At 37.9% G+C, this 26,160-nt stretch overlaps 1 protein-coding gene and 1 long non-coding RNA gene across 5 annotated transcripts; one reads left to right on the top strand and one right to left on the bottom strand.

Annotated features, from left to right (window-relative positions):
* LOC110266880 (ABC transporter C family member 10-like) lies at window positions 5,862-18,862 on the top strand. The gene is made up of 2 exons (XM_021111924.1): window positions 5,862-6,518; window positions 18,648-18,862. The coding sequence occupies exons 1-2, from the start codon at window positions 6,230-6,232 to the stop codon at window positions 18,860-18,862; spliced, it is 504 nt and encodes a 167-aa protein (XP_020967583.1). The 5' UTR covers window positions 5,862-6,229.
* LOC107619769 lies at window positions 20,197-24,163 on the bottom strand. 4 transcript variants are annotated; one of them, XR_002354047.1, is made up of 7 exons: window positions 23,880-24,163; window positions 21,843-21,982; window positions 21,502-21,737; window positions 21,212-21,426; window positions 21,020-21,112; window positions 20,844-20,923; window positions 20,197-20,718 (listed from the first exon to the last, which is right to left on the bottom strand). It is a non-coding gene; the product is annotated as an uncharacterized LOC107619769 (long non-coding RNA). The 4 variants fall into 4 exon arrangements; XR_001615783.2 differs by lacking the exon at window positions 20,844-20,923; XR_001615781.2 differs by having other exon boundaries at window positions 20,844-21,112.

A 26,160-nucleotide genomic window follows, 5' to 3' on the forward strand; every position in this document is an offset into this window, starting at 1 on the left:
AATTTTCAAAAACCCACCTCCCCTCCCTTTTAAATCCACATTTGGCCTCCCTCCTCTCATCCACCATTCGACACTAGCTCTCCTTCTATCCCTCTCCTTTCTTTTCTTTTTCTTGAGGACAAGCAAACCTCTAAGTTTGGTGTGTTTATCCGTGATCACTAAATTATACCCACTAAGATCATGGCTCCTAAAGGAAAACAAACCACTCCAAGAGGCAAGAAAGAGAGTATTCCAAAACCACTTTGGAATCAAGGGAAGTTCTTAACCAAAGAACATTCAGACCATTACTACAAAATAATGGGTCTAAGATCAGTCATCCCGGAAGTCAAGTTCGATCTGAAGGAAGATGAATATCCAGAGATCCAAGAGCAGATTCGAAACAGGAACTGGGAAGTCCTAGCTAATCCTGAAACAAAAGTGGAAAGGAATATGGTTCAGGAGTTCTACGCTAATCTGTGGCAAACAGACAGGCAGAGAATATCTGAAACTGCCCTCTATAACTATCGGACTATGGTCAGAGGAAAGATTGTTCACATCCACCCTGACAAAATCAGGGAGATCTTTAAGCTACCTCAGCTGAAAGATGACCCAGACTCCTTCAATAGGAGAATGATGAGAACAAACAAGGGCCTAGATAAGATTCTAGAGGATATATGCATCCCTGGAGCCAGGTGGACCACCAGCAGCAAGGCTCTCCCAAATCAACTCAAGAGAGAAGATCTCAAACCAGTCGCCAGAGGATGGCTGGACTTCATTGGGCGTTCTATATTGCCCACTAGCAACCGTTCTGAAGTCACCGTCAAAAGAGCAGTGATGATCCATTGCATTATGTTGGGAAAAGAAGTGGAAGTTCATCAACTGATTCCATCTAAATTTTACATACTTGCAAACAAGAACTCCAAAGATGCCAGGTTGGCTTATCCAAGCTTAATCTCTATGCTCTGCAAAGATGCTGGAGTAAGGATGGGAATAACGGAGTACATCTCAGTGGAACAACCAATCACTAAAATCACAATGGAAAAACAATAAATGCAGGATGACCCCATCAAGAGGAGGGCGCAAGAATTTCTCCCGGAAGTCCCTCAATTTGAATATTGGGAACAGCTTGAAGCATATGTCACCAAGTTGCAAGAATCTATGGACTAAATAAAGGAAGAACAGCAAAATCAAAACAGTATGCTCTGCAAACTGCTCAGGGAACAAGAAGAGCAAGGGCGTGACTTAAAGGAACTGAAGCGTCAGAAGTTATCTCTTGAAGGACCAAGCACTCCACGGACTAGAGGAACATCCACATCCCAAACTCAAGGTTGTTGAGCTCTAATCTTAACCTTAACTCTGTGATAATTGTTCTTATTTTAGTTTTACCTTAGAAGTTATAGTGGTAATTAGTAGTTATTTTATCTCCAATTAAGCTATAATTTATTTTTCTCATCATCATTAAACATGAATAAAATAGAAGATTTTCTTTAGAATAAGGAGGCAATATTTCTCGAATTTTTAATAAAACAAATTCTAATTGTTTACATGTGGTGGCAATGCTTTCTGCCTTCTGAATGAATGCCTGAACAAAGCATATGTCTTTGGAATTTGATGTTCTTGAATGTTAAATATGTTGGCTCTTGAAAGAATAATGAACATGAGACATGTTATTGATAATCTGAAAAATCATAAAAATGATTCTTGTAGCAAGAAAAAGCAGTGAATACAAAGCTTGCAAAAAAAAAAGCAAGCAGAAAAAGCCAATAGCCCTTAAAACCAAAAGGCAAGGGTAGTAAAAAGGATCCAAGGCTTTGAGCATCATTGGATAGGAGGGCCTAAGGGAATCAAATCCTGGTCTAAGCGGCTAAACCAAGTTGTCCCTAACCATGTGCTTGTGGCGTGAAGGTGTCAAGTGAAAACTTGAGACTGAGCGGTTAAAGTCAAGGTCCAAAGCAAAAAGAAGAGTGTGCTTAAGAACCCTGGACATCTCTAATTGGGGACTTTAGCAAAGCTGAGTCACAATCTAAAAAGGTTCACCCAATTATGTGTCTGTGGCATTTATGTATCCGGTGGTAATACTGGAAAACAAAGTGCTTAGGGCCATGGCCAAGACTCATAAAAGTAGTTGTATTCAAGAATCAACATACTGAACTAGGAGAATCAATAACACTATCTGAATTCTAAGTTCCTATAGATGCCAATCATTCTGAGCTTCAATGGATAATGCGAGATGTCAAAACTGTTCAGAAGCAAAAAGCTACTAGTCCCGCTCATTTAATTAGAATCTGAACTTCACTCAAAAACTCGGAGATATTATTGCTTCGTGACTTATTTGTATTCTATTTTATTTGTCTAGTTGCTTGGGGACAAGCAACAGTTTAAGTTTGGTGTTGTGATGAGCGGATATTTTATACGCTTTTTGGGGTTAATTTCATGTAGTTTTTAGGATGTTTTAGTTAAGTTTTTAGTATATTTTCATTAGTTTCTAGGAAAAATTCATATTTCTGGACTATACTATGATTTTGTGTGCTTTTTTGTAACTTTAGGTATTTTCTGGCTGAAATTGAGGGAGCTGAGCAAAAATCTTATTCGGGCTGAAAAAGGATTGCTGATGTTGTTGGATTCTGATCTCTCTGCACTCGGAATGGATTTTCTGGAGCTACAGAAGTCTAATTGGTGCGCTTCTAATTGCGTTGGAAAGTAGACATCCAGGGCTTTCCAGCAATATATAATAGTCCATACTTTGCTCAAGGATAGATCTATCTATCATAGTTTACTCATTTTCTGTAAACCTAGGTTACTAGTTTAGTATTTAAACAATTTTTAGAGATTTATTTTGTATCTCATGACATTTTAGATCTGAACTTTGTAATCTCTGACGGCATGAGTCTCTAAACTCCATTGTTGGGAGTGAGGAGCTCTGCTGTGTTTCGATGAATTAATGCAACTATTTCTGTTTTCCATTCAAACATGCGTGTTCCTATCTAAGATATTCATTCGCGCTTAATTATAGAGAAGGTGATGATCCGTGACACTCATCACCATTCTCAACCTATGAACGTGTGCCTGACAACCACTTCCGTTCTATAATAGATTGAATGAGTATCTCTTAGATTCCTCAATCAGAATCTCCGTGGTATAAGCTAGAATCTATTGGCGGCATCCTTGAGAATCCGGAAAGTCTAAACCTTGTGTATGGTATTCCGAGTAGGATTCTGGGATTGGATGACTGTGACGAGCTTCAAACTCGCGAGTGCTGGGCGTAGTGACAGACGCAAAAGGATAGTAAATCCTATTCCAGTATGACCGAGAACCTACAGATGATTAGCCGTGCGGTGACAGCGCACCTGGACCATTTTCACTGAGAGGAAGGATGGTAGCCATTGACAACGGTGATCCACCAACACACAGCTTGCCATAGGAGGGACGTGCGTGCGTGAAGAAGAAGACAGGGAGAAAGCAGAGATTCAAAAGACAAAGCATCTCCAAAACTCCAATATATTCTCTATTACTGCATAACAAGTATTTATTTCATGCTCTTTTATTCCTCGCAATTCAATTTGATAAGTGAATTGTTTTCCTGACTAAGAGCTACAAGGTAACCACAGATTGCTTCAAGCTAACAATCTCCATGGGATTCGACCCTTACTCACGTAAGGTATTACTTGGACGACCCAGTGCACTTGCTGGTTAGTGGTACGAGTTGTGAAAAGTGTGATTCACAATTCGTGCACCAAGGATGAGACTGGGTGATTCTTGAGAACTGGAGCCACAAAGTAATGCAAAGAAAATGAAACTTTTTCACAGTGATAAAAGCTTTCAGAAATGTAGAAAGTGAGAAGAGGGGAAGCCAAAGAGATTTTATAAGAAATAAGGGGTTTAATGCCCTCTTAACTCCTCTTCAAAAATGTGCACGGGTTCCAAGGAAAACTGCCGCGCAACATTCTCCCCCCATTAAAGAGACAACGCTCAAATTTTCAAACACGTTGAGTACCCGACCTTCGGAAAGGCGGCCACCCGACGAGAAAGCAGAAGCCGCGAAATGCTTGACCTCGACCTACAGAAAACTCAGGATTCAAGTAGGGGCATTGTTTATACCCTGGCCCAAAAAATAAAGCCAAGCCCAATAAGATAAAAAGACCCACCAAAAAGGGTGGCCTCCACGACACGCCCAACCTCTTTAAAGAGGTCGGACACTGACAAAGGAGCTCAGCTCTACCTGCCTAAAAGCAAGTAACTGCTTTCCCAAATCTCGCCTACACTCTCTATCTTCACTAAAAAGATAGATCCCCAATAAACTCCCAAGATAAAAGGGAATGTTATCCATCAGAAAAGATGGAACTACTTCAACAAAGGTGGTTATCAACTCTACTATAAGTACACTGACACCCATCAGGTATATTCACGTTCTAATCTACTAAAAACCTGCCTAAAGCCCTTGCTAACTTAAGCATCGGATTCTCTTATAGGTACCACCCCTCACCTCCTCACGAGGAACTCGGACAGGCGGCACCTCGATATCAACAAGTCGGACGCTGTCATACAAAGGGATCTGGACCTCACGTTTAGGCCCAAGTAAACGTTTCAGGTAATTCTCGTAACACTATGCATTTTTTACTTAGCAATAATAAAAAATTCTCAACTCGCTTGAACAATAAAATTAAAAGTACACTACTATTCTTAGGTTCATATTTATCCTAAAATAGTCACTACTAGAAAACTATTTATTACAAACGGATATTTCCGACAGATTTTATCCCACGGAAATACAGACAGATTTTGCGAGGCATTTTTTATCGGAAATAAAGGAAAATGAATTAGCATAAATTACAGACGGAAAAGAGAATCTGTCAATAATTCTATCAGAAATATTAATTCTTTTTCATGGAAAATAATTACCGACAAAAAATCCGTCTATATTTAAATGAACAAAATACTGTATTTTATTAAATTATTACAGACAGAAAATCTGTCTGTAACTTAAAATATTCCGTCAAAAAATATTAACTTAAACCTAATCTACCCCCACCCTCTCTCTCTCTCTCTTGAGTTCCATTCACAAATAAACACAACTGTCAACTCCTACCTTTATGTGCTTCTTCCTCTCTCCGTCGCACAGTTGTTTCTTCTCTCCATCCCACGAGCTGCTTCCGCCACTGCCGCTGTCGCCATCGCTTCCATCGCACGATCTCTCTCTATCATCCCTTGCGTCGCACGAGCTCCCTCCGCTGCTGCTCTCATCGCGTCTACTCCCATCGTTGTAGAGCTCTCTCCTCCGCTGCTCTCATCGCATCTGCTTCCTCTGGCGCCTCTTCCATCTAATCTCAGCTCGCTCTCTCAGTTCTTCTCGTAACCATCTCAAATTTCAGGTATATATATCCTGATTTTGTGATTCTGTTCTTCGTGATAAACCTTAGGGCTCAATTTTTCTGCGCCAATTTTTGGAACTTCATATGTTGCTTAACACGTTGAGCTTCAAAAGAGGTTTTTAACCATTGAGATGTATAATGATTTAGGTGTTACATGAAACACGGATGCTACGCAACTTGTAGAAACTTGATTAAATTGATTCTCTTACAATTGTAATCTTATCCACCAAAGTTAATAGAAGTGGTTCCAGGTCTCACATGCCTAACGAACTGCAAATCATTGAAATTTTATTGACATTTTGCATTAGGGTAATGAATCTAGGTAGTAGGCCATTTTGTGTGTTTCATGTGAAACTAGTGTGTAACCTTATGATATAATTGTTGATTGGCAGGATTGTTAAATATCAAGTCAAATCTGCAGCACAGCATCTGATTGAGGAACCGTTGTCTATTGAACACGTCGCGCGAGCACTGGATAATATTTATAAGGTTTCTGAAGAACACCCCACTAGCAGATATATTATCAAGAATGCTGGCATTGTGGTATTGATAGTGACTATTCTTAGCAAGAACTCTAAAACTATTGGATTGCGTTTGAGAAGCAAAGTTCTAATGACTTTACTTAGCATAGCCAATGACGAAGAAAGCAGGGTCAGTTTTATTTATCAAATGCTTAAAGCACTGGAGTGTATGGATTGGTTATAAATCAATATAAACTAATAATTTGATCCTCACAAGATTAAACTGCTAACAATTTATATTATATTTTTCATGCAGCATCTAAATTATCACTACAGTGACAACTTGGGCTTTGAAGTGCCTAGATATTTATCTTTTTTTACTAACTGGTAGATGCTTAAAATTAAATATGTCAAATTGGAATGTGGATGAATTTTGGAGCAGGTTCTGATGGCGTTAAGATAGAGATGGCCTCTTTGGTGGGAAGGATGACATTGACAAAAAGCTGTAAAGAACAAATAAGGGCCTTTGAAGAGGAAGATGCCTTTTTCAAGAAGAATCTTGATCTGATTGATGTCAATGCTAGTCCATTCTTTCATAGTTTCACATTAAATGAATGGTTGATCCAACGGTTAGAAACAATCAGTGCTGTTGTTCTATCTGCTGCAGCACTTTACATGGTTGTGCTTCCACCTGAGACTTTCCTCGCCAGTGAGGAATAGAACAAATCATACATAACCTTTATTGTTCATGATGGAGAGGCTAGGATCAATTCACATGTGGGTTAGGAACTCGGTTATCCAAAGAGAACGGATTTAACGTTGCAAGTATAGTCCCAACCCGATGAATTGGCCCCTCGGATCAAATTAGAAATTCACAGCATATGTCACAAGCAAAACTAAATTAAAATCGAGAGTATTAGACTCCCGAGTCGTCTCCCTAGGAGCACTTTAGAACAACGAGTGTGCAATTCCGGTTGTAGTGATCAATGGTTTGTGAATGAAGAAATGAACATATAAAGCAATAAAAGAACATGCAAAATTATAATGATTGAACTAATTAAGAAATTAAAGAACTGACTATGTAATATAAACAAGTGAAGTATAAAAGAAATCAACATATAAAGGTGTAAAAGATTGAAAGCATCAAAAAGAGTCTTGGCTTGGAGTGAGCTAAGGGTCCTTTCCTTGTTGGAACCACAACTATGACAATTATAATAGATTAGTCTCACTTGATCAACCCTCACATCGGAAAGTAAGTTAAATGAGCATAAGTGTCCTTAACCCACAAATCCTAACTTGCTTGCTAATTACCTTAGCAACAAATTAGCGTTAGTGGGGACAAGAACAATTAACAACCCAAGAATTGAAACTAAATGTTGGACATTCCAACTCTAGGAACCTAGTTGCTCACTTTACCCAAGCCAAGAACAAAAAATTTAGCCTAAAACCATGTTTTACATTTTATCAAACACTTGGTGGGCAAAAAGCTTAAACATGAGAAAAATGAGTAAAGACTTGAAACTAAAAGCAACAATTGATCTCAATCAACAAGGATACACAAGAGAGAATATAATCAACATCCAACATCAAATTCATCAACAAGAAATTGAAATTGCAAGAGAAAAGCAAAATTGAACTATAACTTGAATTAGAAGAAAGAGTAATGATAATGTAACTATAAAGAGTAATAACAAGGAAATACTTACAATGTAAGCTTGCAAAATCCAAGATCAAAAATGGAAATGGCACTTGAATGTAAAACCCTAATATAAATCCTAATAGAGATGATGAAAAACTTAGAGAAAAACTAAACTAAAATTCCTACTACTACTCCTAAATTATACTAAATGATATACTATCTTATGTCTTCATTTCCCCCTCCAATATTAGCTAGAAGAATTCAGAAATGGGCCTCCAAAGCCCTCAAATCGCGAGGCACGTGCTATTTTAATAAAGTCATGTGCGAACACCTGTGCGGACGCATAGACGCGTGCGTCCGCACACTTCGCGAGAAATCCAGGCCTGTGCGTACGCACAAGCAGCCGTGCGAACGCACACTACACGATGCTTGGCTGGACGCGCGACGCGCTCGATGCAATCCAAGCGCTCTGCTTGGGTGGCTGTGCGCACGCACACATCTCTGAGCTCACTCCTTTGATTTCTCTTGCTTCCTCCTCTTTGCATACTCTTCTTCCATTTTCTCCAATCCATTCCTACCTTATATACCTGAAAGCACTCACCAACAACATCAAGGCATCGAATGGAAGGTAAATGGAATAAAATAGATTCAATTAAGTATAAAAGAGCATATTTTCATGATCAAGCATAAATGGGGAGGAGAGATCAAAAGCATGCTATTCAAGGGAATAAGTGTGAGTTTATGTGATGAAAATCCATTCAATTCTAACCAAAAATCATCATCAAATATGGATTCTTCAATTCCCCCACACTTAAACACTAGCATGTCCTCATGCTAAACACACAAAGGAGATAGATGAAAGGGAAAATGACTTATGCTATATACTACTTAAATGCATGTAACTATCCTAAGGCTAATCACTAATATGTACTACGATGAGAGTGGTTAGAAGCAAACCATGAAATTCTGTTCCATCACAGGAAAGCTTGAGGGCCAATGCAAAGAGTTCATGCATTAAGATTGATGTCCAAAGAATTGAATTGAAGTTGTTAAAACTATCCAATCAAACAACTTGCAAGAAGACGCAATATGAGGTGTAAAAACATGGAATCAAGCGATGGAACCCCTCACCGGATGTGTTTTCACTCAATTAGCTCAGTGTTTAGGGTTTAACCACTCAATTCTCCTTTTATCATGCTTTTCAAAGATTTGCAATTCATCTAACAATCACTAGTATTTAATGCATGAATAACAAGTATCATGAGGTCTTTAGAGGGATGTAATGGGGCTAGGGTTTAGGTAGGATGATTTATGGTCAAGTGGACTCAAGGAATTAGCTCTTTGATTAGCTTGAACGTCCACCTAATCCTACATCACCTATATACACATGACAATGCAACCTTCCCACCCATTTCCTTTTTATATCTCATCTTACTCATACATTTTCTTTTCAAACATGGCATATGCATCCTTTATTTACTCTTTTTATTCATACTTTGTTGTGCACAAGGTTTTTTTTTTTAATTTGAAAAATGAATGCATATGTTTCAATTAATGAAATGCATGAGCATTACCTATTTGTCCAAAATATTTTTCACAAAGAATTCATGCCTTTATTACCAATGCCTCCTAAATTTCCCCCACACTTAGAATTTACACACTAATCCACCCAAGCTAATCAAAGAGTAATTCAAGGACATCAATGGTTTTTTGCTTAAGGGGAGTAATGTACTATCATCAGAACAAGAGGGGATTCATAGGCTCAAAGGAGTTCACAAAGGTGAATGCAAGGGTTGGCCATATAGGTTAGTGAGTTTATCATCAAAGATAGCCTCAATCATGCTAAATGCATCCAAACACAAATACAGGACATAAAGAATCATGCAAATCAATTATCACAATAAAAAAGGAGTACAATCGCACACAAGAACAACATTATGGTTGAAAAATGCAACCATCTATTAAAGCTCAAATCTCACAAGGTATGTTGTTCGAGCTCCTTTTTCCATGTTCTATAAACAAAATACTCCAAACAAGTTGGTAAAATAATTTTTCCTGAATTCAATCAATGGTATGCCCTTAGAAAAAGATTTCATGGGAATTCCTTGGTGTTTCACCACTTATTCATCATATCATGCAAAATGCAAATATTAGCTACTAAGTATCCATAAACGATAAAGAAATATTCACAACGAACCAAACAAGATGCAATAGGAATAAAGCTACTCAAAATAAAGAAAAAGTACTACAAGAAACATTGCAAAGTGTCTTTAAGAAAGAAATTTTTTACCCCCCTTGAAGTCATCGATCCTCCCCCACACTTAGATTGTGCACGGTCCTCCGTGCATACTCACGATCCGGGAGGATGAAAAGGGGGCCACCTTCAGCTGGTGGGTTCAGAAATGGGATGGTCAACTGCATCAAGCTCCTCCCCAGCTAGCTCGGATGAAGCTGTAGGAATCGGGCCGGGGTCCCATCCTTCTAGCTTTGCCACTATCCACTTAAAATGTTTGTTTTCCAAATACTCCATGTAGTGGATATCGTGCAAGATATCACGGAATAGATCCGGAAGAGGGCGGAGAAAAGGTAAAGCAGTTGATGGAGGTGGTAGACTTGATGGTGATGCTGTGGGTGTCTTCCTCTTGGAGGGAGTTGTTTTTTTTTATCTTTCCAAATCTCCCCTCGGAATGAACTTGTTGCCTCTAGGAAACTCAAGCATGATATCCATTGGTCGCCTCTCTACCCCCGCTTCATTTGCTAAACGCATCACCATCGATGGAAATGGAATGCTGACATTCTTCTTCTCAATCAATTTCCAAATCGATTTGCGCAATAAGGGCAAGATGGCTATATGCTTCCCTTGCATAATAGCCCAAAGTAGCAAAGCAGTTATAAATCTCACATGGGTAGTGTGGGTGCTCGGGATGATGTAATCCGCCATAATTTGATGTCATATACGAGCTTCAGCATTCAAATCAGAGTATGCAATACTAGTGGGAACAGAATTCTTCCCTTTGCTATACTCCCAAGATGCACCAGGACGGTCTATTTTCTCAAGAATGGGAGTCAGAGATATTCTTCCTTCGAAGACATCCTCTTTTATCTTGGAGTATTCGTCTTTCTCAAATGGAATGTGGGGGATGTTCAGGATAGCTTCCAGAGACTGATTGGAGGTATCCAACATCCTACCCCAGAAAAAGACTGACCTAGTTTCCCAAGCTTGGTAGTTTGAATACCCGTACCATAGTCTCATTGATTTCAATGGGTTCTCGCTCATGAAACTCCCAATGAAACGAGGCGATCTTTTGGTGAATGACCGCCTTATATTGATTTGGAACCTTCAACGGCTGCTCCCAATGGATTTTTCATTCCTCAATAGCCTCGTATTGAGAGTCGACTCTTCGGTTCGACAAGGTATCCGATTTATCACCGCGGCGATTCCACCATATATCAGGAGAGCGAGCGGTAGTTTGCTCAACCGGTGCCTTACCCTTCTTTCTCATCCTGAAAATACAAACAAAAGAATTTCGAGATCATAGGGCAACATTAAAGTAAAAATCATTGAGAAAGCTCCAATAAGATTAAAAGAAGCTTAGATAAGTGGTGTAATTTACAAAAAAAACACGTTGTGTAAATTCCAATGATGCACGCAGTTGGACTACACACACCGGCCGGACATCACAACAACCACATCCTTAAGGCAATTCACAACTCAAAGCTTCAAGCAAACATCGAAAAGGATTTGGCAATTGTTCGTTCTCAAGAAGTGGTAATCACACATACAATGGTCTTAATTTGAGTGCAAAAGATGTTTGATCAAGACATCAACTGAAGTTGAACCATTGTATAGTGATTACCAAATCAACAATTTTGATGAACAATGACAAATGAATTCATACACACAATGCATTTGTAACCACGAATTGCACATGAACAAATAAGGAAATGCATCGGTGAATTTACTTAACAACCATCAAAAGTCATAATAGAAGTTGCACAATTCATACAATATGCCTAACAAGAGATAAATCGAACACATATGATGGCCAAGTCATATGAATCAAACAAAGTGTTCATTGAGGCATTTTATCGAACATGTGGTATGCAATGTGCAAGTTCATCACAATTAAGCTCAAATATGCCCATAACCTATCCCAAAAAGTCAAGCAACAACACTTTGCAAATTAAGGAAACATGAAAGTAAACAACTAATAAAATCTAAGCAATATAAAAGGAATGGAAACACTTGCAAAGAAAATATTAACATAAAGAGAAAAGGAAAACAACAACCTTAGATATAAAGGTTGAGAAGACAAGAATGAGGTGGGAAACAATGGCACTTCTTATAGCCACTACGAAATCACATGGTCGGGTTTGCCGGAAAAAGAAGCAACACCGGAAGAGGGAGAGCTCACTGGTGGTGTATATAGAAAAGAGAAGGAAAGGAAGAAGGAAAAGAGAGAAGAGAAAGGAAGAAAAGGGAAAAGAAAGAGAGAGAGAGAGAGAGGTCACCGGCGGTGGGCTGGCAGCAGCGGCGGCCAGGACCGGCGGAGCTAGACAGAGAAGAGGGAGAGGGGGCAGCTATGAAGAAGAAAAAGAAAAGAGAAAGCTGCCTCTCAACAGGGCAAGTTGCCCTGTTATTGCCCAGAACACATCCTATACGGACGCACAGGGGCCTGTGCGGACGCACAGAGACGAAAACTTGGAAGGGTACGAACACACACAGCGTGCGATCGCTGCGACCAAAGGGGTTGCAAAAGGGCGTGCAGACGCACAAAGACATGCGACTGCACAAAAAGAGTTTTTTTTTAACTTGAGGACAAAGGCTCGCGTGTGTGCACACGCACAGAGGCTGGGAATGGGGGAGGTTGTGCCCACGCACAAGCTGTTCCCTCTCTGCCACCAGAAGGGCTATTAAGTTGCGTGCAGACGCACACGTCTGTGCGGCCGCACAGATGGAACATGAAAGGGAGTGCGTGCGGTCGCACGCGTATGAGCGCTCGCTCAGGGTAAGGAAAACTGGCAGCGTGCACGTACAGGTTGTACTGGCGTTGCAACCAGAGGGCAAAGCAAAGCTCGTACGGACGCACAGGTTGGTGCGTCCGCACAGATGGCGAAAAATTCAGGGTTGTGCGGACGGACAGGTGGGTGCGGACGCACAGATGCCCTGTTTCAGAAAAAATTTTCCTCTTCAAAACTTAGGTTCCTACCCTTGGAACATCAACATACCAACCCCTAACCATTCAAATAAGCACAAATTCACAGTCCATAAGCAATACAACTTAAACAACTCAAAATTCATCAAATCAAACATAAACTATCCATTATATCACAAAAAAGGCAAATAAGGCAAAAGACTATAAACAAGAGATAGAGTTGGAATAATGTCACCATGGTGGGGTGTCTCCCACCAAGCACTTTGGTTTAGAGTCCTAAGTTAGACTTGCATGGCTTCATTGGTCACTTAGGAACTTCACCAAGGAAGAAGATCTCCAACTCCTTGGAATTTTTGGGTTGAGTGTGATAGAGCTTCACCCTACGACCATTGACCTTAAACTTAACTCCATTAGTGGGGTGAATCATTTCCATCACCCCGTATGGTTTGACATCTACCACTTTAAACGGCCCATCCCATCTAGACCTCAATTTCCCGGGCATGAACTGCAACCTTGAATTGTACACAAGCACTTTGTCACCTATCTTGAAGTTCTTCCGCCTTATATTCTGGTCATGGAATGCCTTAACTTTTTCCTTGTAGAACTGAGCATTTTCATATGCTTCCAACCTAAGGCATTCTAATTCTTCCAATTGGAGCTTACGTTTCATTCCCGCCCCCTTTACGTCTGGATTGCAATTCTTCACCGCCCAAAAGGCTCTGTGTTGGAACTCAACCGGAAGATGACAGGGTTTCCTAAAAACAATATGGAAGGGGCTCATTCCAATTGGGGTCTTGTAAGGAGTCCTATAGGCCCATAATGCGTCTCCCAATCTGGAACTCCAATCCTTCCTCTATGGGTTAACCACCTTCTCTAAGATTCTTTTGATCTCCCTATTGGATACTTCTGCTTGCCCGTTGGTTTAGGGGTGATAGGCTGTAGAAACTTTGTGAATAACCCCATACCTTTTCATCAATGCCTCAATTTTCCTGTTACAAAAGTGGGTTCCTTGGTCGCTCATGATTTCTCGTGGTGACCCAAATCTACAAATAATGTTATTTTTCAAAAAGGAAGCAACGGTATTAGCGTCATCGAAACGGATAGGAATTGCTTCTACCCATTTAGAGACGTAGTCTACTGCCAACAATATGTACACAAACCCATTGGAATTTGGAAATGGCCCCATGAAATCCATGCCCCAAACATAAAAAATCTCACAAAAAATCATCGGTTGTTGGGGCATCTCATCTCTCTGAGAGGTATTTCCATATTTCTGGCATTGATGACAAGATTTGCAAAACTGGTTGGCATCCCTAAACAAAGTGGGCCACCAGAATCCGCAGTCTAAAACCTTCTTTGCTGTCTGTTGTGGGCCAAAATTACCCCCACTCTCAGATGAGTGGCAAAATTGAAGGATAGACTAGAATTCAGATTCCGGCACATATTTTCTAATTACTTGATCCGCCCCACGCCTCCATAGATGTGGATCATCCCAGAGATAATACTTAGCATCGCTTCTTAATTTATCCTTTTGATGCTATGAAAATTGTGGGGGAAAGACATGAGCGACCAAGTAATTAGCTATCGGGGCAAACCAAGGGGTGCTTTGGGATATTGCTTGCAAGGTATCTAAGGAAAATGATTCATTGATAAGAGTGGGATCCGAAGTTAAATGTTCTAGCCGACTCAAATGGTCCGCCACTAGGTTTTGGGATCCACTTCTATATTTGATTTCCAAGTCAAATTCTTGCAAAAGCAATATCCACCTAATGAGCCTAGGCTTTGACTCTTTCTTCTTTAGCAAATATTTTAGTGCGGCATGGTCAGAATACACCACCACTTTAGAGCCTAGCAAATAAGGTCGAAACTTGTCTAGAGCGAAAACAATGGCTAAAAGCTCTTTTTCGGTGGTGGTGTAGTTCGACTGAGCCGTATCTAATGTTTTTGATGCATAAGCTATAGTGTAGGGAGCGTTACCATCGCGCTGTGCTAGCGCGGCACCTATGGCGTGATTCGAGGCATCGCACATGATCTCAAAAGGTCGGTTCCAATTTGGGCCTCGCACAATAGGAGCTGTAGTTAGTGCTTCCTTCAACTTGTCAAAAGCCTTTTTGCAATCTTCATTGAAATGAAATTCTACATCCTTTTATAGTAGGCGGGAAAGGGGCAATGCGACTTTGCAAAAGTCCTTAATGAACTGACGATAAAATCCTGCATGACCTAAGAAGGAATGGATCTCCTTCACCGAGGAGGAGTAAGGTAAACTCGAAATGACATCGATCTTAGCCGGGTCAACGAAAATTCCATCTTTAGAAACAATGTGACCCAACACTATACCTTGTTTCACCATGAAATGACACTTTTCAAAATTTAGAACAAGGTTAGTATTGGTACATCGCTCTAGTACCCTAGCTAAGTTCCCTAAACAAGCATCAAAGGAGCTATCATACACACTGAAATCGTCCATGAAGACTTCCATATACAATCCTCCAAAAGATCCGAGAAAACACTTTTCATGCATAATTGGAATGTTGCCAGTGCGTTGCATAAACAAAACGGCATTCTCTTATACGCAAACGTTCCAAAGGGGCAAGTAAAAGTGGTTTTCTTCTGATCTTCAGGAGCTATGTGAATTTGAAAGTAACCTGTATATCAATCTAGAAAGCAATAATGGGATTTACCTGCCAAGCGATCCAACATTTGGTCAATGAACGGCAACGGGTAATGGTCCTTCCGCGTTGTTTGATTCAGCCGGCGGTAATCAATGCACACTCGCCAAGTGTTCTAGACTCGGGTGGCCACAAGCTCTCCACTCTCCGTCTTTACCATTGTTACTCCGAACTTCTTCGGCACTACTTGGACCGGACTCACCCATTCACTGTCGGAAATGGGGTAGATGATGTCCGCTTCCAAAAGGCGAGTCACTTCCTTCTTGACTACGTCAAGGATGGTAGGATTTAGCCGCCTTTGTGGTTGTCGAACCGGCTTGGCGCCTTCTTTGAAGAAAATCCGATGGAGGCACACTTGAGGGCTTATCCCTACAATGTCACTTAAGCTCCATCCGATTGCCTTCTTATACTTCCGGATAACTTCAAGGAGTTGCTGCTCTTCTTGATCGGAAAAGTCAGTTGCCACTATCACCAGAAATTTATGTTCCTCATCAAGGAATGCATACTTAACATGAGGTGGTAGTGGTTTCAAATCTTTCCTTGCTTCTTGGTAGGGTAACTTGTCCTCTTGGTTGTGGAGACTTGGAAGGCTACTTCCATTTTCTTCTTCTTCAAGGTTCCCTACTTGGAAGATCACCTCATCACTTAGACCTTTTTGATGCTCATAGTGGCTATCTTCTTCAAGTACGTCCTGTCTTCCTTCTTCAATAAATTTTTCACCCACATCAATAGATTCCTCCTTCAGAAGAGCGGGTTGAGGGGTTGCCTTACTAAGCAGCTCACTTCTTTTCGGAGTTATAGCATCAATGCTAGATTCTGGGATTGATGGGTGTATTGAGGGTGGAGGGGTACTAGGGGTGGAGTGAGAGGGTGCTAATCGCGACAAAGCTTCGGCAAGAGTGGCCATGCAATTCTCTTGCTTCCTTTGAAATTCCCTTTGCTCTTGGATGAGGACTAGAAGGTTAGGCTCTCCATAAGGGAAGTTAATTGGGGTGGAATGGTGGGGAGATCTAGGTTGTCCCACTTGTGGCGGTAGGTGGATAGGTGAAGATGGAATCGGTGTTGGAAAAGGTAGAGGGGCTTGAAAGTAGGATGGTTGTATCTCATGTCGAGGGTATGGGGCATGAGCACACGGGTGGCCAAAATTGTAGTGAGGACGTGTTCCACTAGATGTGAGAGGTTGATAGAAATTGGGGCCGTAGGGCCCTTGCACCGGTCCTTGTTGCCAAGAGTTGACGGCTTGTGACCCTCCCTCAAATTGACATCCCATACCTTGAGGTGAACCAACGTCGGAATTTCCACCTCCTACAACATGATAACAACTAGACTCCAAGCCGAAACGGTGATAGTTCATGATGAATAGGAAAAATAGAACGCAACAATTTCAACAAAAGCAATGAACAAATGAGTATATATATGTTCTAATTATATCTACTAGTCTAGGCCTAAACAAACAAAAAGTGTTAGTTACTATCAATACTAGGATAGAGGTACCTCTTACTAATTAGTGCCAAGTAGCAAACCAAAATCAAGTATTCACAATATTCACATATTTATAACATCCAAAATAGTAGCACTCATTGCACATAAAGTAAACTCCCCGGCAACGGCGCCAAAATTTGATGGAGAGGCTAGGATCAATTCGCATGTGGGTTAGGAACTCGGTTATCCAAAGAAAACGGATTTAACATTGCAAGTATAGTCTCAACCCGACGAATTGGCCCCTCGGATCAAATTGGAAATTCACAGCATATGTCACAAGCAAAACCAAATTAAAACTGAGAGTATTAGACTCCCGAGTCGTCTCCCTAGGAGCACTTTAGAACAACGAGTGTGCAATTCCGGTTGTAGTGATCAACGGTTTGTGAATGGAGAAATGAACATATGAAGCAATAAAAGAATATGTAAAATTGTAATGATTGAACTAATTAAGAAATTAAAGAACCGACTATATAATATAAACAAGTGAAGTATAAAAGAAATCAACATATAAAGGTGTAAAAGATTGAAAGCATCAAAAAGAGTCTTGGCTTGGAGTGAGCTAAGGGTCCTTTTCTTGTTGGAACCACAACTATGACAATTATAATGGATTAGTCTCACTTGATCAACCCTCACATCGGAAAGTAAGTTAAATGAGCATAAGTGTCCTTAACCCACAAATCCTAACTTGCTTGCTAATTACCTTAGCAACAAATTAGCGTTAGTGGGGACAAGAACAATTAACAACCCAAGAATTGAAACTAAATGTTGGACATTCCAACTCTAGGAACCCAATTTCTCACTTTACCCAAGCCAAGAACCAAAAATTTAGCCTAAAACCATGTTTGATATTTTGTCAAACACTTGGTGGGCAAAAAGCTTAAACATAAGAAAAATGAGTAAAGATTTGAAACTAAAAGTAACAATTGTCTCAATCAACAAGGATAACACAAGAGAGCATATAATCAGCATCCAACATCAAATTCATCAACAAGAAATTAAAATTGCAAGAGAAAAGCAAAATTGAACTATAACTTGAATTAGAAGAAAGAGTAATGACAATGTAACTATAAAGAGTAATAACAAGGATATACTTACAATGTAATCTTCCAAAATCCAAGATAAAAAATAGAAATGGCACTTGAATGTAAAATCCTAATATAAACCCTAATAGAGATGATGAAAAACTTAGAGAAAAACTAAACTAAGACTTCCTACTACTACTCCTAAACTATAGTAAATGATATGCTATCTTATGTATTCATTTTCCCCTCCAATATGAGCTAGAAGACTTCAGAAATGGGCCTCCAAAGCCCTCAAATCGCGAGGCACGTGCTATTTTAATGAAGTCATGTGCGGACACCTGTGCGGACGCACAGACGCGTGCGTCTGCACACTTCGCGAGAAATCCAGGCCTGTGCGTACGCACAAGCAGCCGTGCGTACGCACACTACGCGATGCTTGGCTGGATGCATGACGCGCTCGATGCAATCTACGCGCTCTGCTTGGGAGGCTGTGCGTCGCTTGTGCGCACGCACACGTCTTTGAGCTCACTCATTTGATTTCTCTTACTTCCTCCTCTTTGCATGCTCTTCTTCCATTTTCTCCAATCTATTCCTACCTTATATACCTGAAAGCATTCACCAACAATATCAAGGCATTGAATGGAAGTTAAATGGAATAAAATAGATTCAATTAAGTATAAAAGAGCATATTTTCATGATCAAGCACAAATGGGGAGGAGAGATAAAAAGCATGCTATTCAAGGGAATAAGTGTGAGTTTATGTGATGAAAATCTATTCAATTCTAACCAAAAATCATCATCAAATATGGATTCATCAATTCACAAAATACCTTATTGCAAGTTTCTTAATTTAGATGTCTATTGTTGCAGGATTTATTGGCATAGCACTCTCTTATGGCCTTTCACTGAACAATTCCCTAGTATTTTCAATTCAATTTCAATGCACTCTAGAAAATTATATAGTATCTATAGAGAGGATAAATCAATATATGTATATACCAAGTGAGGCCCCAAAAGTTATAGAAGAAAATCGCCCTTCGGTTAATTGGCCAGTTGCAGGCAAAGTAGAAATTAGTAACTTGTAGGTAACTGAAACTTCATATTAAATTATGAAGCATAATGTTGAGAAAATTATTGGTTTATTCATTTCAAAACATATAAGATACAGGACTAATGGACCACTTGTGCTCCATGGAATATAATAAAAAACTTTAACTAAATTATTATTTCTAATAATAAATTTTAACTAAATTCTAATAGTAAGTCCAAAATCTTAATAGTATAAAAATAAGATATTGGTCCAAAATATTGTCTAATATTAATAAAAAATATTGATCCTAACATTTTTCTTAAAAAATTGTTAGTCACCTAGTTACTCTCTAATCTCTATGAATCGAATCCTTTTAAGGAGATATTAAAGTGGCAATGAACAGAATAAAAGTATCTGACTTATTGAATCTATTAGAAGTTAGTTAATTCTGACTCACTTGACCACTTCCAAGTTCCAATTGAAGCACATTGAGTTATTGTTTTAGCAACTGTAGCGCACTTTTTATTCTCTTTCTCTTTTTGGGTTTTAGATATCTATAAATAAATAAAATTTAATATTTTCAACTCTATGTCTATGCATATTTGGAAGGAGTTAAAGAAGTATGCAACAGCAACAGGTATCGTTTTAGTTTAGCTTTATTAATTTCCATTATATCATCTTTCTTTTGCTTACTTTAATCCAGAGAAGAACAACATATTAATTCACTGTCCATTTCAATTATTAGTATATAAAGATTCACAAGGGTTGCGGGACACACTCCCATTTTGTTTATAGAAAGAAGGTTTCTGCAGCACACAGGATACCAACTGTGATGGATTGCACCAAGGTTCTCTCCATAAGTGATGGTAAACTACAAGAGAAGCGGGATTTAGCATCGGTTTATATAGGAATTAGCGGCGGTTTTTAACCGTTGCAGTATAGGGCGTAGAGATTTGATTTTGCGGCAGTTTTCCTAAACCGCTGGCACAACCGCAGCGAAACCCCTTAAAGAGCGTCAATTTGTTTAGCGGCAGTTTTTTAAACCGCCGCTATTTGGCCATATTAAATTCGACCGCATTTTTTGGCGGTTTTGAACCGCTGTTGTTCTATTGACCGTTATATTTTTTGAAATGTATTTTGCAGCGGTTTCAAATTTCCGTTATCTGATTTTCCAAAAATTTAAATTTATTTTTGGCCATTTTGTAACCCCCGCTATTTTCCATCTAAATGACCACGAAAACACTGTATTTTGCACTAGTAATCAGCGTTTTTTTAATTTGAATATACTAGGTATTATTTTTTGTTTTTTTGTTATTTTTTGAATTTTTTCTGAAACTAGAAAACTTTATTATTTTGTATCTAAAAGAATAAATTGATGGGTAAACGATATTAGCAAAACTGATAATAATACTCATATTAATCCAAATATCAATAAAGTGTATTCCTTACTAAGAGTTTTATAGTCAACAATAAAAAAGTATATATTTAACTTAAAGAATAAATTTCAAATCCTAGGTTCTACTTTCTACTCTGTCCTTCAAATGAATTCATCCATGCAGCCACATCTGGTGGCAGCTCCCCACCTTGCCCTTGAACTAAATATTTTAGAGCACTCTCTATTGCCTGCCCTTTCGTCTTCTCGGCTGCTACTTCATCCTCCATTTCCTGCCATTTTAATTTCTCAGCCGCCAACTCTCCTTGTAGTTCAAGCAACACCATTTGGGTCTCCTTCCTTTGAGTTCCAATGCTCGGCTGATGTGAATTCGTACCGAACACTTGACTAGTAGTCAGTCTGATACCCATGCAACACACACTATCCTGGTGCTTCTTTTCAAGAGCTTGAGCAAGAGAATCATCCTGAGACAACAGTCTAGGTGATTCATCATGTTGCTCAATCTCCGTAATTCTTTCCTACACAGTTAGATAAGAAAACATAAGCATTTATTAGCTAATTGCTAACTGAACAAACTCTCAACACAATTTTAACAAACAAAACCTATAAGAAACAACATAGCAATTCTCAACACATTACTTACACCAATAGCCCGAGCTACATCATAGAGATAGGAGCCATTAGATCATTTGTGCGTTAAGACAAACAACTCTCCTCTACCAACTAGACGCCATTGTCGTTCCGATTGCAACAATATAGCTTAAATAGTGAATAGGTATACATAGAGAAGGTTCAAAAAGTGACTCAATCATAAATTACCTGTTCTTCTTCGAGCCTTGCCAAGCTTTTTGATCTGCCAGTGTGAGTGTATAACTGCTTCGATCGATTCACAGCATTTTTCCTACACTTCTCCTGTTATGCCATCAAAAGTAAGAGCTACTATACACTATTTCTGACTAACTCAATGTAACATAAATAGAATTTTTCTGTTATGAAATAAAAATATATTACCTTTGTTTCTTCATTGTTGCGATATCAAGGTACCATCTCCAATGATCCGCAGTAACTCCCAGTGGATGACCTTTAATATTTTGTTCAAGAGTCAGTTCTAATTTGTAAAAGTCATGAAACAACATGTTCCTCGTGTCCTTCCAACCTCTTCCTAGCATTTTTAATATTGTACGCTTGATAATTCCTCCACTATCTTCTTCAAAATGGAATAATTCCTGCAACAGTAAAATTAAATTGTTAGTAGGCATCAAATTAAGATTCCGGATCTCTACAAAAATATAATATTTTACCTTTACATATTCATTATAGATCTTGTCCCTAGAGCAAACCTTTCTCTAGTCCTTCTCACAGATTGAGAATTTGGTGTATTCAGATCCAAGCAATCCCAAAACGCCGCTCAGAATACCAGCTTCATTTCCAACTGGTTGCAGTCTCTCGTTGAACCTGAGTACGATCTTTCTACCGTTAGGTGGCTTCATAGCATCCTTCACACTTAAATGAAGTTGCTTGATTGTCCCATCAGACTCTGTAAATCATAGTTAGTCTGTGTGAGTAACCACTGTGACCAAGATGCGATGAAATTATATAAAATTTAATCATAAAAAAATACATGGGATAAATTCTTGTATACCAATTGTTTTAACATCCCAAAATTCGGTGGTTTTGCGTCCCTTGCACTTCCGAGCCTCCGATGCAGCAAACAAGTTGCTGACATGCTGTGTCTAACTTTGATTTCTTCATGTAACGTCCTATCCTGAGCATCTTAATAAACTGGATACCACCAAGGGTATCACTTATACTATTATTAAAATGCAAAAAAGTAACCGAAATTCTAAAGCATTAAATATAAGCCTATAATTTAACATGTTAAGAAAAAATTATCTCAAACTATATTTGGACAAAGAAATAGCAATAGGCTTAAAATTTTTAATTGGTGCAACATGCCTTTTCAACAGCTTCGTCAATTATATTTTCTGAACAAACAGCCTCAATATAAAATAATAACAAATTGGTATTCGAATAAAATAAAATAAAATACCTTTAGGGTGAGCTTTCAATTTTCAAATATATAAAACATATAGAACTTGAGAAAACTTCGATAAGCAACTATATATTATAGGACATTCAAGTTAATAAATCCAAACTTTCATTTCTGCCAGTCTTAATTATCTTTTGAAACCTAAATCAAGCAAACAATAACTGTGTTCAGCAATTTAGCCAAATGCATGAGATATATGAGAGTCCTTATTTTGATGCGGAGAGAGAAAATTACAAAAATATTATTCAAAAGCACAAATATATTATAAGTCTTAATTATGGTACACAATACAACCACACAGAGATAAAAAGACCCAAAGGATGCTGCTTGAACTACAAATAAGATTCAAATTCCTTTAAACCAGTTTACCATTTATTATACATACTTAGGACATATAATCACGGCCATAACATACACACTGCCACACTGATAGAGTAACAGCACTGATGTCTAAGGCCTTTTTTGTCGAGTAAAGGCCTTATCATAGGATATGTTTATATTTAGGTTATCGAAATTCAAATTCCTTTAAACCATTTTACCTTATCACTTTCTCATAAACAACTTTTTACATAATAGGAGTAATACATTACTCAAAATAAGCATATGCCCTGTTTAAATTTGAGAATGATCAATATATGTTAAGTCTTTAACTCTTCATATAATCATGTTTATATTTAGTCAACAAGTCAATAACAATCTACGCAAATAAACAAATTAAAGTATATTGAAAAAATCATGAACATTAAATTCTTTAATTCACCGTGAAATCTTAATTTGACCTCAAATATAAAAATGAGTGTTTTTTCTCTCAATTATTTAAACTACTCAATATTAATTTCTTAAGCAACTCATGCTTTATTTGATAACTTGAGATACGAATGTATAAATAAACTCCTCTCCTTGACCTATATTAATATATCATTTCATATTATAATTTTCTTTTTTCTAGCTACATTAAAGAAGAAATTTAGATATGGTTTAACTTTGTAAATATTTTGAGAAAAAAGGAGAATGGGGTTTACTTGTCCTGCCCTTCTCATAGTTAAAGCTATCACAACACCCAATAAAGAGAGTAAAGAACTTGTAAATTCAAAATTCTGGAAATCGGAAAATCATAGACAAATTATATGCACAGTTACAGCTATCACAGTTAAAGCTAGAACTGACTAAATAGTTAGGGGAGAAACAGGGCAAAGAGACCCTTTTGTCATAATCCTAAACTATTCAAAAGTGTAAAAGCATCTTACATAAATGAACTCCTAAATTACAGTAAACATAATTCAGATCAGAACACAACAATTGTTGATATATATGATAACAACATATAACATTCTTGCTAATGATAATCAAATGGCTAGTAGAATACTAGGAACAAAAAACACTACTAACATCAGCGAACCAAAGTTAAACCAAATTATTGGAGAATCAAATATGTTATACGAGTGCAGTATGGCAACAATACTTCCTTGAAGTTGAATTTTTAATTAGTGTTTTCAAACTAACGTCACAGTAAAAAGGAAGGAACTTGATCATAGAGACACAAAACTAAATCCATAAATAAGGGTTAAATAACTTGTGAACTCTCAATGAGAAAATTAAATACCACACAAGTCAACTAGTGGTGCTTACCGGCAGCGGGAGGAAGGTTATCGACGATAAGATAGTAGCACCTCACGACGCAGCTGCTTGACGGGTGGACACAGTTGGACGACACTGATGGATTCTGGCTTCACGACGTCCACGGCTACTCCAACATGATAAAATCTGAAGACTTCTTGGAGGAGGAGATTGGGTCCAACGGTAATGGATGGAGGTGCTTCTCGTGGAAGGCTTTAGCGGTGAAAGAAATTAGGATTAGGAAAGTGAAGGGGGTTTATGGCTTTTGAACATTAAAAGAGTGAATTTCTGTCTCTCCTGATAGTGATAACAATAATAAAGGGCCTCATTCAGTGTAAATAAGCCTCAGAAGAATAATAATAAATAATATATATTTTTTTATATGTGTCAGCCTAATAAAAAACTGTACACAATACAGTCACCCAGAGATAAAATTATATATATAAATATTTTGAAGAAAAGGAGAATGGTATGTACTTGTCCTACCCTTCTCACAGTTAAAGCTATCACAACACCCAGTAAAATAAAGAGATGAAAGAACTTGTAAATTTAAAATTTTGGATATTGAAAAACTAAAGACAAATTATAGACACTGTTTTGGAAAAATAAAAATCATAAAATTCTAATTATAATTAGAAAAAGAAAAACACAAATGAACTACAAAAAGAAAGATGGACTAATCCAAATTAAAATATGTGAGAGAAAAAAAGAGATAAGAAATGTTATGTCTTAACTCTTAAGTGTATGATATTTTTATGCTCTCTACCATGTATTTTATAGTGATTTTTTTGTCCCAATAACTTACTAGTGATAAACGTTGTGCTTATGAAAATTTTGATAAATATATGTGCTCATCACTTTGATAAAATGATATAAGCCTAGTAGTCAGCAACTAATAATCCACTATACTATCTTATAGCATATTCATTTACACTATGTTTGGTTGGAAGGAAAGAAATAGAGAGGAAAGAAATAGAAAGGAAAGAAAGGAAAGGAAAGAAATTGAGTGGATTTTTATTTTCTTTAGATGTGTTTGGATGAAAGAAAAATAAGAAGGAAAGAAATGGTATAAAAAGACAATTTTACCCTTATATTATAAAATATATTGAAAAAAGTAAAGGGGTAATATTGGAAGTAGAGAGAGAATTAGTTTTCTCTCCATTTTCTCTCCATTGTTGGAGGGAAAGAAAATTAGTGGGTCCCACCAGTATTTTTCTATCCCATTTTCTTTCCTCTCCCATTTCTCCCCTCAACCAAACAAGAGAAAATAACTATTTTCCTTTCAATTTCTTTCCCTTCCTTTTTCTTCCTCCCATTTTCACCTCAAACAAACACAGTGTTAACGGGAGATATATTTCTATTTTTTTTAATACCATTATTTCATACTAAAAAAATATTATAAAAATTATAGATAGATAATTAACCATGTGATGGAAATTAAAGTCTCATCATAGCAGCAGAGGTTCTATAGAGAGAGAAATGATGATTTCTCTACTTGGTTTGATTCTTTTTATACACATACTATTTAGCACCCTTTTGTTTTATGCTATTATAAGATGATGAACTATAAAAATGAGTCAAAATTCAAGAACTAGGTAGGAAGAGAGATTTTATACCTTTATCAGAACTAACCATTATATATATATATATATGAAAGTATTATTCCTAATTCACATAATATTACTGTTTGTCAAAATTCATGATGATTAATTATGGTTATATAAATGTGGCTTGCAAACCTAGTGTACTATAATTAATTCTTAAATCCAAATCTTACCTTCACCTCCTCCAATATTTGGTGCGATAGTTTCTTCTCTATACTTGTTATGAACACAAAGACAAATTTTCTGCGGTACTTTCTTCCGAATTGCTCCAATTCCTACAGTGTTAAAAGACTCAAACAATGTCAAATCTTGGGTAGTGTCCTTTGTTTATAGGATAATAAATTCACTCAAATTACTTTTACAGTTTGAAAAAGTTAAAGGACCAAACTATTGTTAGACATATCAGAGCGTACCAACATAATGGGCCCAAGCGTAAACTTAGCAGCCTCATCTATGTGCAGGTCTGCAGAAAATACATTCAGCCATGATTGAATAGGCAACTTGTTGAACCATAAGTCCCTTGCAAATGATGTTGCATGCTCCAGTGAGGAGAATAGAGATGCCTGAACCATTGCCCTGGAAAACCAGATGCTAGTGCCGCAAAGAAAGAAGTCCCTTTTTTCCAATTTCCCTAACAAGTTCCATCATGAAACAAGTGAACTAAATAGAAGAGAAATAAAAAATTAGGA

The sequence above is a fragment of the Arachis ipaensis genome, chromosome B09 (genome assembly GCF_000816755.2).
Source record: "Arachis ipaensis cultivar K30076 chromosome B09, Araip1.1, whole genome shotgun sequence".
Lineage (NCBI taxonomy): Eukaryota > Viridiplantae > Streptophyta > Magnoliopsida > Fabales > Fabaceae > Arachis > Arachis ipaensis.

Bases quoted from the DNA above. Each gene is read 5' to 3' on its own strand.
- LOC110266880 (XM_021111924.1), top strand. From the start codon at position 6,230: ATGTGGATGAATTTTGGAGCAGGTTCTGATGGCGTTAAGATAGAGATG. The intron at 6,519-18,647 runs GTGAGGAATAGA...CTATTGTTGCAG, and splicing joins ACCTGAGACTTTCCTCGCCA to GATTTATTGGCATAGCACTC.